The sequence below is a fragment of the Epinephelus moara genome, chromosome 4 (assembly GCF_006386435.1).
Source record: "Epinephelus moara isolate mb chromosome 4, YSFRI_EMoa_1.0, whole genome shotgun sequence".
NCBI classification, from domain to species: domain Eukaryota; kingdom Metazoa; phylum Chordata; class Actinopteri; order Perciformes; family Serranidae; genus Epinephelus; species Epinephelus moara.
The window spans coordinates 35,527,882-35,542,253 of record NC_065509.1 but is presented as its reverse complement, the minus strand read 5'-3'; the positions used below and the strand labels follow the sequence as shown (position 1 = coordinate 35,542,253).

The 14,372-nt window shown below is 39.5% G+C and overlaps 1 protein-coding gene across 4 annotated transcripts in view; it reads right to left on the bottom strand.

The window, feature by feature from the left end:
* The window catches only part of gria2b (glutamate receptor, ionotropic, AMPA 2b), an 84,131-nt gene that overhangs the window by 37,202 nt on the left and 32,557 nt on the right, over positions 1–14,372 (bottom strand). For all 4 annotated transcript variants that reach the window (XM_050042469.1, XM_050042470.1, XM_050042471.1 and 1 more), the window contains exon 3: positions 4,741–4,980. In XM_050042469.1, coding sequence (XP_049898426.1) covers positions 4,741–4,980 — 240 coding nt within the window. The remainder of the gene's footprint in view (positions 1–4,740; positions 4,981–14,372) is intronic.

Here is a 14,372-nt window from a genome sequence, read left to right as displayed (position 1 = left end):
GGAGAGGGAGAGTATTTGGTTCTGCTGTCAGTCAGAGCAAGGCAGACTGGAAAGATTAGCAATGGATTGTGGGAGAAAAGCATGTGGAAAGAGATGAGAGGGAGGGTACAGCATAAAGGAGATACAGTAGATATATCAAGTGAAGATGGAGCGTGTGTGTGAGAGGGGAAAAGGTGCGGTGGGAGATTTTTAGTGATGTGAAATGATAAGTTAAAGGTAACACAGAGCAGAAATGCACTAAATCTCTCTTAAGCCACTGGCACCACACTGTATCCAGCCTGAACACAAGTGTTTAGACAGCAGAGATCCCACTTCCTATTACTTTAAGCCACTCAGCGTTTTAGTTAAATGTTCTGTTCAGCCATCTATAGGCATTCATCAAGTATCATTCAACACCCCTCAAAGTGCTTTTTTGAAAGCGATCCCAAAACTCCTTCTTTCAGTCTGCTGGATATAAAAATAATGAATGATTTTGGTTCTATAATGAGAATTTAAAAAAGGGGGGGCTTAAGAAGTGTAACCTGAAAGCCGAACATCCCTATTAGACAGACAGAAAAGACTTGATAGTGTTATTCCACTGTAACTGGATATTATTGAGGTCTTAATTCTCTTCTTTCAATGCAGTAACAGTATTAAAAACAGAATGGAGCTCTATCTGAAGAAGAGATTTCCTTTTCACTGCTGGACGGTCGCTCAGTGCTGCAGGAGGCTGCATTGTTCTCCGAGGGTACAAGTCACAGAATCACAATTAGCAGATGACACGGCGAAATGAGTTACATGACACAGCACAGCGAGATAACGCACAGGCAGCAATCCAATGTTCTTTAACCCTTTCTTGCTGTTATCTCCCTTGCACACGGCTTTCTGCAGTATGTTGTGATATTCAGACACAAGATGTGAGAGGGAAAAATGCTAACATTTTAAAGCTGATAAAGCGTGTGAAGCACCATTCAGACAGTGAAGAAGAACGTCTGCTAAATTAAAATTTCCAGACTTGTATCAGTGTGGATTGAAAAAAAAGTCACTGATGAAAGGGATCAAAGAAAAGAGACGGAATAGATTTGAATATGAAGTAAGTCTGGTTATTACAGTTCGAGGGTGGATAATTTTTCATCTCTCACAAAATCAGTCCATGATCTTATCCAGGATCGCTGGTACAGGTGCACAGGATGAGCACAGAGACTGAAAAATTATTGATTTTTCTTTACTTACAAGTGCAGACTGATACTCATGGATTAGTAGACCGGGAGGTTGGTGATGCTGCACACTGAGGCAGAGCTTGTGACCAGATAATCACCATTTTAAATCTACTAACCAGTGGTATTGTGTGTTTGTGTCTTTGGTTTGAGACTATCTGTGCTCTCACTAAAAAGCACCATTGACCCAGAGGCCAATAGTATAAGACTGAGTAGCTGCCAGGTGAGAATGTGAAGCAGTGCAGAGCTGGAAATGAACATAAACTCAATACTCAACAGACCATACCCACTCAGAAACCCCACTAGCGGTGGGGGGAAAAATTGATACAGCATAGTATCGTGATATTTTGCGTGGTGATATTGTATCCATAAACGGACGCCAAGTATCGACCTTTTATGACATACATGATACAATTTTGCAAATACACATTTTAACACAACTTCTGGTACTAGAATAATATAATCAATCACGTTTTCGGTCCACTAGATGGTGCTGATGTTTTTTTTTTCCTGGTGAGGTCTCAGTCAACAGCATTTGGCAGGAAGTTCATCAAAACAAAAAATGAAGGCACCAGAGAAAGAAATCAGAAATGCGTCGTCCCTGTTTAAATCAAACACCTTGACTTTATTTTTTAACACAAAAGGAAAGAAGGACTTGGATATGATACATGTGATTTGCGACCAGTGTCATATGAGAATCAAATACTCTGGGAATACTACGTACATGATGGCTCACCTCACACGCCACCATCCAGAGATAGCGTTCGCCACTGGTGGCCAAGCTAACGCTAAACCCACTCCGCCGACACACTTAGCTTGACAAAACTACCATCCAACTCTGAGAGAGCGAAGAAAATAACTTTTCAAACAGACATTGTTGCTGCTGCAGAGCTGTTGCAGAGCTGCCTGCTGCTGTGAGTGCTGTATTTTCACAATTAAAAGCCGGTACTCCACTAATTTATGGAGTCGTGCAAGCCACTGCATTGTCAACAACACAGTCCTGCAAATATTTCACAATAAAAAGCAACGAATTAAAGGATTCTGTCGACAGAAACATTGTCAGAGGGCTGCTCAAATCTGTTCATACAGGCACCTAAGATAAAAAACACGAGGCTCTGTGGAGCACACGTGCTGCTCACACAGGCAGTGTGGATGCTTCACACATATTATTGTCACCAGTTAAGTATCAGACCAAATGTCTCCCCTTCTTTTCCTGAGTTATGGTGCTGAATAATGGCAGGGAAAGTGTTTTTGCAGGATGTTAACATGTCACAGTGAAGCTGACCTTCTGAATATAAAATGTCAGCACTTAATTATTTTATCCTGTTAGACATTTGTATGAAATTTTACCATAACTAGCCTATGGATGCTTGAGATATGTTAAAAAAAATCACTGAGCTTGATTTTTGACTACCACAATCTAATCAGTTCATCTTTGAGTCCAAGAAATTCCCTCAAAGCCTTCCTGAGGTATTGCATTCATGAAAATGTGGCGTACAGCCCCAAAATATAATATCTCTGGCCACAGCTGACACCAGCGCAAAGGCATAAAAACAACAACAAACTGTTAAATATGTGATAAACTGATAACTGCAAGTAAAGCCATCCACAGATACTGCGCATTGCTTTGGTGACCAATGCAGTATTTGGTAACACTCTCCCAAATATGCACAGCAACAATTAACTATCTTTGAGCTTTTGAAATCCCTTCTGGAAAAAGAGATGTGGTAACACTTTACTACACCTGTTTGCTACAGCACCATTATTCTGGGAAATTGCACATAAAGATATTGGGTGACTGTAAGACTCCCCAAATCCCACAAATTGTTATAGTCCCTCTAAAAAATGATTTGTTGTTATACTAAAACTGGTTTTTACAACCACGAATGTGAAAAATCTCAAAACCATTCCAAATTTGTAATTTACCACTGCTTTAAAATTTCATCTGCTGCTTCCCAGATTCAAAAGCCGTTGCCTTTTGTTGTCTTTTTTCTGTTGCTGCTACTGAGTGCAACTATAAAATCAGAGAATGCATCTTTATATACTGTATGTAAATTATAATAATAAAAATAATATTTTAGGAAAGCAATGACAGTTCCTGTTTTCAATGCAAACTCTTGGTAAGAGCCACTCTGTTGTCTGAGTCCAAATCAACCTATCAGAAGAGGCCCAGGCCATTTCTAGTTTGCATTTAAAGATTCTCTTTTGGTAATACTGCATGATGTCCAACAACTAACTGTCTGCATAACTGCATACAGACAAGTTTTAGCTGTGAAGCCAAATGCAACCTCTCTAGTGTTCATATCATAACCACATAATGCCAACATATCACACCTCTATGTGGGACAAGTGTGGAAGTCCACAACTGCAGGGCACATCATCTTCACGGTATGCCAAAGATGACTCTGACTGCCTCCCCTCCCCTTGATATTACCTAAAACAGACTCTCAAACACACAAGGTGCTATAGCTGATTGTATGTGACAAGCTCTTTGTCAGGAACCAAAATGCCCTCAACCTGGATTTACCTGTGCTGAGTTTCATGCAGAGTGTTTTTTGTGTAAGTGGTGTTTGTGCTGAAAGAAGCAGCTTAGATTGCATGAGGTCAACCCCATTGCCCCTTCTTTTGAAAGAGATGTAATCACATTGTTTAACCCTCTGAGACCCATTATAGACCCATTTTTGCCCTTTTTTTGGCGGACAGGGGATCTTTAGGGGGCGACAGCAGGTCAACAGTATACGCCACATAGAAGTGGTATACATCATCAGATAGTTGGCTACCTGCAGATTGATTCAGAAATGTGTCTCAGGTTTTTCTAGTCATACATCTGTAATAAACATTGTTTTTGGTGAGGCTCCCATTTAAATTTGCCAAGTATAAGAGTGTATACATTATAATGGAAGCATATGATAACTATTCCTATGCTCAGTTATGTCTCATAAGGTTGGTACCGTTTGTTACAGAGATTTGGTGCTAAATATAAGCATTTTTGACCACTCATTCCCATTCCCAAAAATACCACATCAAGACACCACGACATTGAGAAACATAACAGAAAAATCCATGCTGTGATTTAGTATCAAAAACTGACATTTCGTAATGGTGACGGAAACTGCTGAGACACCCCCTTTTTGTCAATATACCTATGAAAGCCATATATCCTCTGAATGCCTGCAGTGTATAGGTTGTGGTTGTAAAGTTTAATGAGGCTGCAATTATCCTAGAGGTCACAATAGGTCATGCTAAACAGTGAGGCCAAGTTTGAAAATACGATCTCACTAAAATGAAATGGCCACTTTGGGGACAAACAAAGATGGTACCAATAGATTCCTTAGGTTTCCTAGTTTTACATGATACCACTACCTTTGAGCTAGCTTAGGAAATGAGCGTGCCTCAGTCCTTTAAAAAACAGCAATGTCAGCTGACATTGACGGTAGTCCAGAGGGTCTCAGAGGGTTAAGTAAAGTGTAATGGCCGACATGTTAAAATGAAAAACATGTCATTTTCAGTCCAGCTAGAAATAACATTGGTGTCCATGTCTTACCTCGATCACTGTCGTACAGGTAGGCAAACTTGTCCCACTTGTAGTACTCGATAAGGCTGAGGAGGGGCCCCTTGATATCAGGTCGCATCTGGATGATAAACTGCTGGTTCCCATCTAGAGGGAAGCTGGGCGTGATGAAGGAGACATGGAGCGTCCCGCAGAAGGATGTGATGGTGTTGACAGACTTCTTGTCGTAGAATCCGAAAATGGCGTACACTCCTCTTGAGAACTGTGAACAGACTGAAGCAGAGGAAAGAAGTTTGTCAAGGTGTGTTGCTTACTGCTGAATCTTGATGTCCACTGGGCGAAAAAGGAAATATTACATTTTTTCTTTTTGAAACAAACTCTTCTGACATTTATTTGTAATGCTTTCACAGCTCTCTGCCATAACTCCCATTTATTACAATCCTTTAGTGCACATTAGGGCTACACACAACTAGTAGGGGTTGACTCTTTCTGTTTCTCTTTTGGCTGATTAATGGATAGCATTCCATAAGCTCTGCCGGGGGAGTGCTTATATCCAATAGTAGAAGATCCACCGTACGCCAGTCACTGTGTGAAACTTTTATGAGGTGCCCTATGATTTTTTGATACAGTGGGAATAAGCAGTGTTGAGTATGTCAAGCATTCACCAAAACTGCACATCAATTCTTCATATGGGATGTCCATCTGTGCTGTAACATGATATGCTGTAATTGTGCTGTCTTCTGTTTGATTTCTGCTCAAGCATGAAACCATTCAAGCATCACCTATGAGAATAAGCGGCAGGGCAGATACGCTACAGTGCACAGTGCAGTATATGTGTCCATGGTCGACTATATACGATACTTAATACATCTTCTTTGGATGCTATTAGACCTAAAGGATCACCTTTTTTACGATCCTTTAGCAACCAGCATTTATAAAGACCCTGTGTGCTTGCATCAGATTATTTGTATTACGCCCTCATCTTGTTGACTCTGCAAAATCACCTTTGTTCCATAATTCATGGCCCATGCTCAGGTACATACAGCAGCATACAACATTCATTATGCACAGACCAGAAAAGGGCACTGTGCACTGACGATAAACATGAATACTGAACGCCTAAGTAATCCTGAGGTTGCCGGCTGTTTCTCAAACATTGTACCAGGGTCAGCAGATCGGCATGTTGCTTGTAAATGTGTATTGATCTAATGTAAGTTAATCAGGCTTATTGACTTGAACATATGTGTCCTCCAATGTAATTAATCCAATGAGTCATTTCCTTTTCCACAATATAACTGGAATGCCTTGCTGACAAAGGGAACTGGAGTCTATATTATGTATTAGCTAGCTCGCTGTTGGCATTCTGCCACTTCTGTACTGGCTGTGGCTGCTGTCACTGATCAACTGAAACATGCTGCAACACTGGAATGGGGAAATGTTATCCACATACATTCACATAAGATTCACTTAAAAGCTTTGGTCTTCAACCTTTATGTTAAGAGTGGGCATAAGGTTTACTCAGTTCCTTGCTTTAATGTTTCACACACATACACACAGTGAGCACTCTTTACAGCCACTTTCTTGTACTGTTAAGCACTGAGCAGCTTCATTAGTGAAGTGTGGGTCGAAATTAATAGCAGCTCATTAAAATTTGTCTCTGGCGAATGAATCAAGCAGGCTGCAGTGTTCGGTCTTCGTCTATTCTCAAACTTTGTCCCAGCTGAGCAAGACAGACTCACTTGGACCACGAAGAACTTAAATTAAAGTAAAACCAATTCATTCTGTCTCCAACAGAGTTGTGAAGTTGGAGGAGTTATTTTGGGCACCCATGGTTTCTGAAGTAAAAAAAATCCAACTTATTTTCTGCATTGACAATTGTGCAGTAGATGGCTGACAGAGCACTGCAAAGGTTTGGATGGCCATGCAAAGTCACAAAAGTCATATATGCAAGCCTGTGTGTGTATAGACATGTCAAATGTAAAGAGTTATCTTCAAGCAGTCATCTCTGAGGCTGGAAAATACAGCCAATGTGTAAGTGCCACAAACTGCAGTTCCTCAAATGACCACTTGAGGGTGGCTCCAAAAGCTAGTCAAAAAGCTGTTGACCCCCATGCAGCAGAAATAAACATGCTTACAGCCTGGTACAAAAAACAGTTTTGGTCTCTTTTGCTAATTTCCTCATTCATGACACCTGTACGGGGGATGAATTTATATATAATTCACCCGCTTACATTTCATAAAGGCTTAAAGTTATGCATATTAAAAGCTGCTTTCAGTGGCAGGTGGGTGCCATCCATTAACAAGGGACAGTGTTAATTAGGTTAGTGTTGTGTCGTTCACGAACGAATCGTTCAAAAGAACAAATCTGTTGAGTTAACGTACTGAACTGAATCACTTCTGGAACTGATTCGTTCATTTCTCAATTCAGTTGAGCTCAGCAGCGAGCATGCAGGCCGGGAGTGGAACTGCGTACGATGAATCACTCGCGAGTCGCAAGGCAGCCAGGGTGCAGGGAGGGACTGCTTACCGCATGGCAAATCACTCGGTGAACAAATCACTCAGTGAACGACGTAACCTTGATTCCTGAGTGATTCACATCATTTCTTCTCGGCGATACACTTTCATAGGGACTGTTTTCTCCAAGCTAACAGCGAATGTAGCCAGGAGTCAAGCCACATGAACACAATCACACACCTCCCCATTGTTATTGCTTAGTTTCCAGATAAACAAACTTAAAACATTAGGCTGGCCAGTAATGAGACTCACTTGTGCAAGGCAGATGCAGCAGCAGCAACGGAGAGAGACTGAGTCGGACTACGCAGTACACAGTCAGGGCAGTCAGGTGAACGACTCTTTTGAACGAATCTTTTTAACGAACTGATTGTAGTGATTCAGTAACATCTAAAGAACTGCTTTGCCCATCACTAGATTAGGTAACATAACTATGGCGTTACCCCAGATTTAGTGTATAGGCGTAGGCTTAGCTATCGCTATTCCATTGTGTTTTCACATCATGAAAGACAACTGTAATGTTTTGGTCACCTTGAAAAGTCTTGTAAGCGTTTGGTTGTACTAAAACATCCTTTAAGGAGTTGGATGATCAGTTTTTCTGGTAAGTACACGTTGTTTTAATGGTTTACAGCCTGTTTTGGCAAGCAAATATTAGCATTAGCATTTGCATTGTCACAGTGACCCATAGATTTTACTGTAAATGCATTATGTTAACCAAGCTAGCAGCTAGTATTTTGGTTACGTCCATGCTCTTGTCCAATATGGTCACTTCTGGCTCCAAAAAACAAAACAAAAAAAAAAACAAGATGGCTACAATCAAAATGCCAAACTCAAGGCCACAAACTAATGAGTGATGTCATGATGGTCACATCAATTATTTTGGAGTGTGTATGGTTGACTGTTACTTGTTTTACCCTTTAAAACACAAAAGTCATACAATAGCACAAAAAAAACAAACTGATCGAGGCAGCGGTAGGTCAGAAGCTCCAGTGTTCACTTCCTGTTTTTGTCAGTCGAGTTTGGCTATGATGAGAGTATAGATGAGTTCACTTTCAGTTCAGATCCCCGTCAGAGAGAGCTGTGTGTTTGGAAAGTACAGAGTTTGATTATACTGATTAATTGATTATACTGCGCAAGTGGTGTGAGAGTTTGTTGTTGTGGACCCCTATGACTTTATTTCATCAAGAATTTTCTCTATTTTTGGATCCTTCGTATACCGGAGGCTTGCAAGACAACCCTCTCTTCACAAATCCAGGGTGAGTAATTGATATACTTATGATCTTTTGAGGGGTAAAGTATTCCCTCAAGGCTACTTCAACTGCTGCTGTCTTTTACCTCCAGAGTCCCAAAACATGCAGATTCATCAAGAATGGGCCAAAATAAACAGGGGCGAGGCCAGCTTTCATCCGCTGCCAATATCAGCGTGCTGCCAAAATCTTTAGAGATCCGTCAACTTGAGCAATTAAATGTTCATTGCAGTCGTCCGAGACAAGCCGTTAACGGCAGTCCGATCACCTCCATCAGTCTGTGGCACCGTTCCTAATCTTTTTAGCAGATGACAGTGGCCGGTGATGCGGCCGCAGAGAGATCTGACCTCACTAATCTAATTTCGCTTTTCTCTAACTGGGAGCTAATAGAACCCAAAGTGTGTCTGCCGTCCGTTAACTGTCGCAATCTAATTGGAAAATGATTCTGTACAATTCGGTGAAGACGATGAAGCATTTCTCAAAGGAGAAGTTAAGTTAAACGTTTAACAAGTCAGTGCACTCTGTTCATGGGTGACAGCTGACCGGACTGAACAAAGCCTGAAACAAATGAGAACAAGGAATTAAATTTGTATAGTTTTAGGACAGATTTGCCTCCAAATCTGCTGTAAAAAACTGAGTAAGGAAGGGAACATGAGGTCAGCCCCTGTTAAATTTCCATTTATTGTAATTTCTATAATCATTTTGTAACTTAAACCAACCAGAACACTTTTTTTCTTGTATGCTATGTAGAGGTAAGATGGGATGGTTACTGTTAATTGATGGTGATTGCTCTTTATTTAGTTGCTGTGGTCATCCCTGGGATCATTCTAAATATGCACGTGTTGTGCAGTTATGTACATGTATAATTAAACGCACATTAAGACCTCCCATCCAGTCTATATTAATTTATAAACATTCCCTCAGCTACATTTATGTTACAGTTATAGTTAATAGTTACCTTGCAGATTATAATTTTACACATAAATTATTTACTGTACTTTCAAAATAGGATATATTGTTATAGGTTTAACTACGGAACAGTAAAGAAATTATTTAGATTTAATTCAACCAATGCTAAACAAAAGTAAACTCCTGCTTACACATTAATGTATCAAAAAGAAATTAATATATCAGAGAGGAGCCATTCACCCCCCATAGTTTGGTATGTGATGCTGATAATACTGTATTGTACCTCTGCATTATAGTACTGATAGTACGGAACTATTTGCATTATAGTATAGTACAGTGCAAGTTTTACTCAAGTAAATTATTCAAGTACTTCCTCCACCACTGACTGTGTAAGACTATAGGGACTTTCACCGGTTTATATCAGTTCATTTAATTTATTTTCAGACAGATTTCATGTTTCATGTTGCAGGAAAGGCTAACTATATTAATAAACAGTAAATTACATCCTCTTGTTAGGGAAAACAAATTAAGAAGACTAGTTATTGAAAAAAAAATTGTTATTTTCTTTTCTGGTTGTCACCCATTTTCTGATCTTAGAAATAAAGATTTTCTTTTTGAAATGTAAAAGATGAGAATACTAGTGATACTTAATGATGCTCTGTCCAGACAAAGCTGTTGACCGGTGAAGAAACTCTATACCCGGTGTACACTTTTCAAGTGTTATTACTCTATTAAAAACGTGTCAATAGTGGTTATCAGCATTATAGATAACACCAACTAGCATATTCAGAATGCTGTTATCACCTTATTAAACAGCCATTGACAAAACTTTAAGTTTCTTTACAATAACACTGCAGTTAACAAGGTGTAGACACAAAAACCACTTGGTAATGGTTACGAAAAGATGCTGTTAGGGCTTAAAGCACTCATGTCTGGGGACAGAAATGGAGCTGGAAACTCAGTACTGACTTGTTTTTTTAAAAAAAAATAGCAACAGGTTGCTAAAAAAGCCATGTTTGGAGGCACAAATGCTGATGGAAACGGAGCAACAGGTCACTAAAAATTACCAATGTTTGGGGGCAGAAGTGGGGCTGAGAACATGATGACTTGCTTAAAAAAACAGCGACATTTGTAGGTAGAAACGCCGCTGGAAATGTAGCAACAGGTTGCCGAAAACATCCATGTTGGGATGCGGAAAGGCTGATGGAAACACAGTGACAGGTTGCTTAAAGAACACCCACAGTTGGAGGCAGAAATGCCTCTAGAAATGCAGTAATGGGTTGCAAAAAAAAACAAAAAACAGCTGGAAATGCAGTGGCGACTCACTAAAAAACATCTATGTTTCTGGGTAGAACTGCCACTGGAAACTCTGCCATGTCTCACTAATGAACAACCAGTTTGTTGTTTGTCTCAAACTGTGGTCTGCAGCTTGGCAGCTGTCTCGCCAAGGTATTATGGCATCCACCATTCCCTTCACCTACTAATGAGAAAGCCAGCTCATAAACGTTGCCACATTGCAACAAATACGGCTGTTACAGACATAGGTGGAACCTGTGTATCTTGTTTATTCATTTAGTTTTTTTTTAATTTTCTTTCTCTCTTGTCAATGAATAATTTGTTCTTTAATATAATTTTACTATCTTGTTTTCTGTTATTTAATGTATATGTAACTTTATTTGTCATGTTTTACATTCCTGTAGTATACTATATCTATAAAGCTGATGACCCCCACTAACATCTATTTATTCAAAGTGGGTGCCAGCTCTCACCAGGAGAATATAATACATGCATATCCTTTGTTTTACAAGGGTCTCCTCATCGTCCTTTATTCTCCAGCCTTCCAACCCCTTTATTAATTATTTTCACTGTAGCTGATGAAATAGATTCCATGTCTTTGTAAGTTGTCACATTTTGTGTTGAGTCCTTAGAAGAAAAGAAACACATCCTATCTTATCATGGCATCACAGAACAGTATTAATACACACCAGCACCCCTCACTGCCCCCTCTTCCCCTGAAGCTAATAGAGCTGTAGAGTTTCGTTCTGTCCCTGTGTCACGTCCGTCCATTGTCATGTTTCTAAGGCTTTCTTTGCTGGCACTCTCTTGCTGGTGAGCTTGCTGAGTTTGCCCAGGATTAAAACTCTCTGAGCTCATGCTTAGAGACTGGATTTCCCCATGACTGTGCTGCAGCTTATGCCAGAGCGAACAGTTTGACAACATGTTACTTTATTACCAAGAATGATATTTCACATCCAGAAGCCATGCACTACCCATTTCTCAATGCAGAGACTGTTCACAGAGGATTTTTCTGGAATGTGACAGTAAAAGAAGGAAGAGCAAGTGGCTTTTATTGGGCAAAACATCTACGTGTGCCTCCTGAATAAGGAACTAAGAAATGTTTAATTAAGGAGGAAAAGCCGGCCACAAACAGTAACGTTTAGAAACAGTGAGGATTGTGGAAAAAGCCATTAAGCCTCTGTCACATTTGACCGCTTTTCAATAAAACCAGGGAGTATTTAACCTCAGAAGTCCTGCAGAAAAAAGAAGTGGCTGGGTAAATCTTTTTTTCCTAGTGTTGATGAGGTCACCCTAATTAGTCACCACCAGCAAATGTTGAAACAAATCTTATTATTGCTCACTGCTGGGTCTGTAAGCTGTGGTACGCTCCCAGTTTTGCCTCTCTATCTATTTGTTCAAAAAGATATTTAAAAATGCAGTTCTCACTTAATCTGGGAATGTTCAAGTAAGATAAACACTCTGTCGACTTGGGGGCTTGTAATCCTGACATTGTACTTACAGACAATAGTGGATAGTATAATACACTCTATGTACATTTGTGCATGTATGTCTGGTTTGTCTGTGTTTAGTTGTGGGAGAGTGAGCTGGTTGGTGTCAAGATTCCTCTTGTAAGTTTTTGATTCTTTCATGTGTGAACCAGTGATGTCGAAGGAAATGAGCCTTTTAATGAGGATAATGTGAAACATGAGGTGTATTCCTGAGAGGAAGATGTATATGTAGAACAAGAGCAGGGCAGACGATCATTACTGTATGTCTCAGATTTATTCAGCAGCTTTTAAAATGTAATTAAAAATGTGCTATTAAAAAATGGCTCTCTAAACGCGTGGATAGAAGACAGATGACTGTGCATCGGCACTTTCTGCATTGGAATATTTGCAAAGAAAATTACTTCTTTATCAAAACTTATTTGAGATCTGAAACTTTTAAGTAAGGGGCTGGGTTTCTGTTTCCTCCCAGTCTTCAGACCAACATGCCTGATACAGCAGCTTTTCCCCCTAGCCGGAGCCTGCAGGTGAATGCTGGGGTGGAGGTGGGGCTGAGAGAGCGAGGGGCGGTACTGCAGAGCAGCAGCATAGACAATGCAAAGGGAGGGCTGGGAAGATTTTGCAGCTTAAATAGACTGCCAAATTTGGAGGGTGTGTTTGTAGATGACATATGAGGAGTGACATATGACGTGTGTATGAATCAGTGCAGCTCGAGTTGACTGCCTGAACTAGCTCGCAGGCGTCGCTCCATATGTTACGTTGTATTATGCATTTGTTCTTGTCTAATAAACAAGTAAATAAATCAAAATAAAATAAGTTCAAATAATTATGTTTAGCTATAGAGATCAAAACTGTAAACATATTTATTTTTCTGCTGCAAAGTTGGACATTTTAACATGATGGTCTGTGCCTCAAGTGGCCATTGAGTGAACTTCAGTTTTTGGCACGTCTGATTAAAAGGAAAGAAATCACGTTGCTGTTAAGAAGTTTTTGGACTGCCTATAACTAATCAGTAAGATTGCTGAATTTGCTAAAGTTGTATTTCACTTTGACTGGTTTATGAGATGCAGCTTTAAAGGCAAAATTTAAACTTTCAAAATCCAACATAATGAGCTTATAATGTATCAAAAGATTTGCAAAAGTGACTGCTCTTACTTTAGCGGGGATAGTCAACTAGTCCCATAGTTAAGTTTACAGGGGAACATCACTTTAATAAACAATTCCAATATGTCATTTCCATGGTCTAGGTAAGTTGAATCAACATTTGTGAACATTAGCTACTCTCAAACTTGTTTTGTCATGGGGTCTTAAGTCTGGAGCTAGTCCATACACAATGAATGGGAGTCTGATTTTGTGGACAAAATAGTTTGCTGTTATATAAATACATATATACCAGAATAAGCTTTATTATATTGTAATGTTCTCAGTCCTGAAACAGAAATGTTCCCACAAACTCAGAACATTCCCCAGGTTGCTCTCAGTGGCATCAAGAACATCTTTCACCATTTATTGCCTGTGGAGCAGCTCCAGACTTTATACTTGATAACATCAAAAATTTAAGCTAACACTCTAGTTTTTGGATTTGGGAGAGAGTTGTTCATGTTTTGCTAATATTTTTGGACAGTCTGACCACTAGAAAAACATGTATGAATTTTAAAAAATGGCCGTACTCCCTTTTAAAGTCCTGTGGAAACTCACTGTGCATTTTACTTATTCATTAATTAGTTTATTCATTCATTTTCTAATTTTATGATTATTTATTCAGGATAATGGTATGTTTTTTTATTGAGTAAAATAAATTCTTAATTAAGTTATTAGGTGGACAATAGTAAAAGTACAATGCATCCCTCCAAAGTAATACTGAAGGAAAAGGTTTTTAAATCACTGACTTCAATTAAATCTGCCACAGAGGTACAGTATATGCTCAGTGTAGACAGCACTGCAGCATTAAACAGTAAACAACATAGATAATTTGCAGTTTTGTTAGTTTAGTGTTAACCTATCTAAAGTTGGGGTAAGATTAATGGCCAGAAAATATTCTTATTTCTGCGTAACAACTTCATGATTTGTTCCCGCAGTTCCTGTACATTATTTATACCACAGATGTATAAGCACTCATCAGACACCCAGTGGTCATCAGAAGGTCCTAATCACCTCATTATCAGCAGCATGTTAAATTTGTCGCAGCAGTGACTCCGGCTCTGTGCTTCACCTT